Here is a 5,814-nt window from a genome sequence, read left to right as displayed (position 1 = left end):
TTTGCATCTCAAAATATTTGGTCCCTCTTAAGTAGTTGGTAGTTGGAATTATGATGGATTCAAGTTGGTTTTATTATTTATTATAATTAATTTTTTTTCCCATTAGGAAAAAGTCGTAATTTCTATTAAAAAGGGAGAAATTACATTTTGCAGATGCATGTTGCATATCCATATGTGGCCTTTGGCCAGCCAGAGTTCATCAAAATTTACCTGTGTGTTCTAGATCTCCTCGCAGGGAGTCACTATGATATATATACAGAATTTTAAATACCAAAATAACTTACTCCACGCAGGGAGCACTGTAACAGTCATGATAAACAGTAGCATATGTAACCATATTTCAAAAAAAAGATAACCAAAACATGTCAAATGTTATGAATGGGTTGGTGACACATTCATGTGATGATCTATATAGGGCCGGTGGTAATACTGATGGATGGATCCATCAATCTGTTCATGTATCTGCCATTGCTCTAGATGGTTGTTCGCTGCTTCTTTTGACAGTTTGTCCGCTTCTTCGTTCTGCACCCTGTAGATGTGACGACAGTCAAAAGAATCAAAAGAAGTGATCAGTCTTTTGGCTTTGTCAAGGATATTTCTCAAAGAAAAAGTATAGCAATGAGCTGTAGAATTTATCCAATTGCAAACAATCTGTGAGTCGCCAAATAGTTGAAGATGTCTGCACTGTTTTTGTATCGCAAAATATATAATATGTTTGGCTGTGCTGAGTTCAGAGAAGTTATTTGTGCCCATATGGTATTTGATTTGAATCTTGAAGCAGTTGGAATCGTTCAGGTATAAGATAGCACCCCCATCGCATCTGTTGTCCTGGGCAGATCCATCGAAGAAGGCCCAAGGCTTTGATCAATCGATGATGGGGGGAGCAATAACTCGGGTAGGTCTGTGCTTCTCAGTCGAAGGAAGTAAGTTGTAATCAGCAATGGTGTGACTCAGGATGGATGGCCAGTTTGGGGGACGATTATCGAAGATGATGCAATTACGCGCAATCCAAATGGCCCAGCAGACGAGTAGGGGTAAATTTGTGATTATGCTCGCATGGTCTCTGGTCCAGGTGCTCCAGGCTTCATTGCAGGTGGTGCCAATCCAATCCTTGTGATCGGGTATATGAGCAGATATGATGTGCCAGAACGTTTGAGTGACTGAGCAGCGGATGAAGAGATGATCAGTGCTCTCTTCTTCACAGCAGCATAAATGGCATCTGAAGGGGCCGTGGAAAGATCTCTTCAGGAGATTTGATCCCGTGGGTAATTTGTCATGAATGATATTCCACATAAGTAAGCGGCATCGGGGCGCAGCCTGAAGCTTCCAAATCAGGTTCTCACAAGGGAGGATGTCCGGGGGCTTATACGGTTCCATGAGCTTCAGGTATCCCTCTTTAGGAGTATAGTGTCCGTGTTTAGCGATGGCCCAAATGAGTTCATCGGGCCCTTCCGTTAATCTGATGTTGGCCTGAGTGAGGGCCTCTGTGAATGCGTTCCATTCAGGTTGCCACTGTATCGGAATGTCCAAGGCCTCCGGTGTGTGCCAGGCCTGATATAGGAAACCAGTATTAGCATTGTCCCCAATATGGTTAATGTGGGTAATTCCCCTGTCGTGTAGGTGTCTGATAAGGTCATCAGAGAGTCTGTGATGGTTACCGCATCCGACCCAGGGGTCAATTCCAATTCTCACGTTCAGGCCACTCTTAATGCGCCAAGTGATACCATCCCTGAGAAGTGGCAGAGAGAGTAAAACGGCCTTCCATATATTTGAGATGTTGGGGCCAGCGCGGTGATGTTGTCGGAACCAGTCCATGAGATGGAGGGGTCTGATATACTTGGTTTGTGCCACCCGAGACTAGAGGTTGTCTGATGTGAGAAGTAGCCAGCCCAGTTTTGCAGCAAGGGCTTTTGCGAATAGATCGAGGCGCTTAATGCCCCACCCACCCCATCGCTTAGGTCTGGCAATGGTATCCCATTTCACCCATGCAAAAATTCTCCCATGCTGACCATTCCATAAGAATCTGGTGCATATGCTCTGTAGTCTGTTAAGTACTCCACGGGGGATCCAGGCCAGTGTCATCCAGTATACTAGCATGGCTTCGATGACTGCTTTAATGAGAGTGAGGCACCCAGCTCTAGAGAGGTATTTATGATACCAGATATGGAGTCTCTTTTCCACTTTTGCAAGCAGCCAAGTCCAATCTGCAATCTTGTATCCGAGGGGTTTTAGCCTGTACCCCAAGTACTTGATGCCCTCAGCAAGCCTAGATGAGGTGAAGGGGAATCGCTGGGATGCAAAAGTAGCTTCGTGGAGAGTACAGCCCACAGCCGTTATTGTGGATTTTCCTTCATTGAGCAACATACCCGTAGAAAGCTGAAATAGCAGAAAGATATTGTGAAGTGTAATGGTGTCACGCAGACCACCATTGAGGAAGATGAGTATGTCGTCCACAAACAGAAGGTGTGTGAGATGGAAGTCATTGGATATGCATATTCTTGAGAGCTGTAGTCTATCTTTGGCAGATAAGATCAGTCGACTCAAGCCTTCCATAATCAGGAGGAAAAGAAGAGGGGAGAGGGGGCAACCCTATCTGAGACCTCTTTCCGAAGTAATGAAAGGAGTGGCTTCTCCATTGAGAAGAACACTGTAGGCAACCTCAGTAATGCAGCTCATGGTCCATTTAATAAAAGGGAAAGGAAAACCCAGGTGAGTCTAGAGTAATCTAATATATAACCAGTTTACTCTATCAAATGCTTTAGATAGGTCGACTTTGAGGATCAGTCCCTTGAGTTTTTTAGTATGGAGGGAGTGGAGGAGTTCCTGAGCAGTGGCAATAGCTTCGTGAATCTGTCGGTGGTGAAGGAAGGCAAATTGCTCAGATGAGATATGTCGGGATAATATAGGCTTCAGACGATTGGCGATAATCTTTGCAATAATCTTATAGAGACATTTGCAGAGAGAGATGGGACGGAAGTCATTGAAGGTAACCGGCTGATCAGATTTGGGGATGAGGGCAATGAAGGTGGATTTGATGGCTATGGAGATCCTGCCCGATTGTCTGCTTAGTTCAATGACTTTCAAGAGGTCATTGGCCAGCATGTCGAAAAAGGCAATGTAGAATTCAATGGTCCAACCATCAGGGCCTGGACTTTTATCCTTTTTGAACCATTTGATAGTTGCTTCTAGCTCAGCTAATGTCACCTCCTTTGTGAGTTCATCCTGTTCCTCCGGGTCAACAAATCTGGGGAATTTCTCAGCCACTCTCATAATTTCAAGTATGTTTGCTTCCCGGGGAGCTTTATATATGTTCCTGAAGTGGTCAGTGGCGAGCTGTGAAAGGTGCCTCTGGGTGGTGACCATTCGATCATGTTCGTCCTTCAATTCCCATATAGTGTTGATATCCTTTCTCCCATTGGCGAATTTGTGATAGAAAGGGGTGTTGTTGTCTCCCTCAGCTAGCCAAATGGATCTGCTGCGGAGTCTCCAGCTTTCCTCCCTGTCCTTCAGAATCTGGGATCTCTTAAGAATGTGTGACATATATAAGTCCTTTCTTTCCTGGGTGGGAAAGATGCCTCCATCCTCTTCTTCGTGAGCAGCAATGAAGTCCTCAGCCTCCCGCAAGGCATGATCGTCACGGAGTCTCTTTTGGTGAGCCCAGACCTTAGAGATCCTTTTGAGATCCGATAATTTCCTGATGAATCCCTCAGTGAAGTGTGCCTCCTCCTCGATGGGGTGGCTCTGCCAGTATTCTGTGACCATCTGTATATAGGATGGGTCTTTCAGCCAGGAGGAATTAAACTTGAAAGGGCTTTTTATCTTGTTATGAATATCTGAGAATTCCAAATATATTGGTCTGTGGTCTGATATGCCACCAGATCCCACCCATTGTCTTATTCGAGCAATCCTGTTGTGGAGGGATTCTTTAATAAGGAATCTATCGAGTCTTCTGGCCAGGCTCTGGTCTCCACTCCTGTTGTTAGTCCATGTGTATTGCAATTTTTTCATGGGGGTATCGATCCAGTGGTGCTCCTCCAGTAGGGTGGATATGGTATCCGAGAATGGGTCAGTCTTGGCAGCATGCCCCCATGTTTCACAAAAGCCCAATGTGAATTTCAAGTCCCCTCCCAGGATGATGTTATCCTGTTGTAGGAGAGCAGAATTTAAGAGAGAGTGCCAGAAGGTTGCTCTCTCAGAGCATGGGCCATATACATTAATGAGTTTGAGCACTGTTTCCATAGACTGAATGTAGGCATTGATGCCTATGAACCCCCTGCCACCCCAGGTGTTTATAACTTTCAACGCTCTGTTATTGATTCCAATAGCTAGACCCCCAGATCTTCCAGTTGCATCGATGGCGTGGAAGGTCCAGTTGGGAAGCCAGGCCTCGAGGGATGGGATGAGGGAGTCTGTAGTGCAGAGTGTTTCTTGCAGAAAGATGATGTCTGAAAGAGAAAGGGAGAGGAGTCTCCGAAGGGCTAGTTTTTTGGGTGTACTAGCGAACCCTCTGCAATTGTAGGATAGGATCTTCATGTCGGGTGAGATACAGGGCTTTTTGCTCTAAGGGCCCTGAAGATGGTCTGTTGACGACCAAGAGCGACTTCTGTATCAGCCGCATGTCTAGCTTTAGTGAGGCGCGAGGGTCGGCCTCGCGAGAGCTTCTGATGAGAGGGGGAAGGATCGATGACTAGCCCAATAGCATCAGTACCAATAGCTTTAGTCCGGGGATGGAGGGAGTATCGGGGAGATGGTTCCTGGAACGGTCGCCATCGGGGGGAGAGATGGTGGACAAGGCGACTCGCAGGGGGAGGGGGGGGGATGGGGCAATGTAGTGAAGCAGATGCATATGCGGGAGAAGTGGTAGTGTAAGCCTGATGCAGTGTCTCAGATGTATCCAGATCATGCAGAGAAGAGAGCATAGAAAGGGATGAGACAGCTGACATACCCGGTGTATCGTCGACCGCCGGAACAAGAGCTTCTGGGGCAGGATCAGGTGATGCATGGGCAGGTTCCTCCGCCAGTGTCCCAGGCTGATTGGAAGGAGCAACTTCTTCATGTACCTGGGGCTCCGCAGGGACCGCAGATGGTGCTGGATTAGGAGGTGTGGAGGGGCGATCCTGAGCTGCACCCTGAGCTAATACCGGCCCTTTTCTCAGTAGTGGACAGTCACGGTAGAGGTGTCCAACCTTGTGACAAAGGCGACATCTGTAAGGGATACCCTCATAGTCTATGATCTGCTTCCTGGAGAAGTCCCTCCATTGTATAGTAATATATTCCAGAAGCCCCCCTGGTATCCAGATTGATGAGGATCCGCGCGTATGCCATCATTCCTGTGTGGAGATATGACTTATCATAATCCATGTAGCTCCCAATTGCAATGCCTATTCTACGAAAAATGTCTTCGGACCAATATTGCAAAGGTAGGCCTGGTAGTCTGATCCAAGTGGGGCCAATTCCGATCTGTTCCGTAGCCGGATCGAACATGGGAGTCCAGCGCTTCAGAAGTACCGGAGCATGCTCAAAATGCCAGTAAGAGGAGAGTACCCAATTAGTGTGATCAGCGCGTGCGAAACGTAATGCAAACCATCCCCTCACAAAGGTTTGCACGAAGGGAATGTCAACCAAGTGTTGTCCCCAAACTTCTGTAGCCCAAGCCTTTAAACGTGCAGCCGAGTAATTTCGGCCTCTGATGCGACCCACCAGTACCCTGTCAGCAAATTCCATGATGTCACTCCACTGAATGTCCTCTTCGAGCCGGAGGAAGGTGTCTGCCTCTCTGGATTTGAAGCAACGAGGTTTTTTCCCCAGACCGGA

General features: G+C 47.0%; 2 protein-coding genes across 2 annotated transcripts; both read right to left on the bottom strand.

Annotated features, from left to right (window-relative positions):
• Positions 1-864: 864 nt before the first annotated feature.
• On the bottom strand, positions 865-1,815 carry LOC149209851 (uncharacterized). The gene has a single exon (XM_089398770.1). It carries the CDS (start codon positions 1,813-1,815, stop codon positions 865-867), a length of 951 nt encoding a protein of 316 aa, XP_089254896.1.
• A 42-nt stretch (positions 1,816-1,857) lies between these two features.
• Positions 1,858-4,533, bottom strand: LOC149209850 (uncharacterized). Its single transcript, XM_089398769.1, has 2 exons — positions 3,205-4,533; positions 1,858-2,376 (listed from the first exon to the last, which is right to left on the bottom strand). The coding sequence occupies exons 1-2, from the start codon at positions 4,531-4,533 to the stop codon at positions 1,858-1,860; spliced, it is 1,848 nt and encodes a 615-aa protein (XP_089254895.1).
• Positions 4,534-5,814: the final 1,281 nt, after the last annotated feature.

This window comes from Pinus tabuliformis, chromosome 1_2, assembly GCF_031772625.1.
Source record: "Pinus tabuliformis cultivar Carrire ecotype Pingquan chromosome 1_2, CPIR1, whole genome shotgun sequence".
Taxonomy (NCBI): domain Eukaryota; kingdom Viridiplantae; phylum Streptophyta; class Pinopsida; order Pinales; family Pinaceae; genus Pinus; species Pinus tabuliformis.
This window is presented reverse-complemented; position numbering and strand designations above follow the sequence as displayed.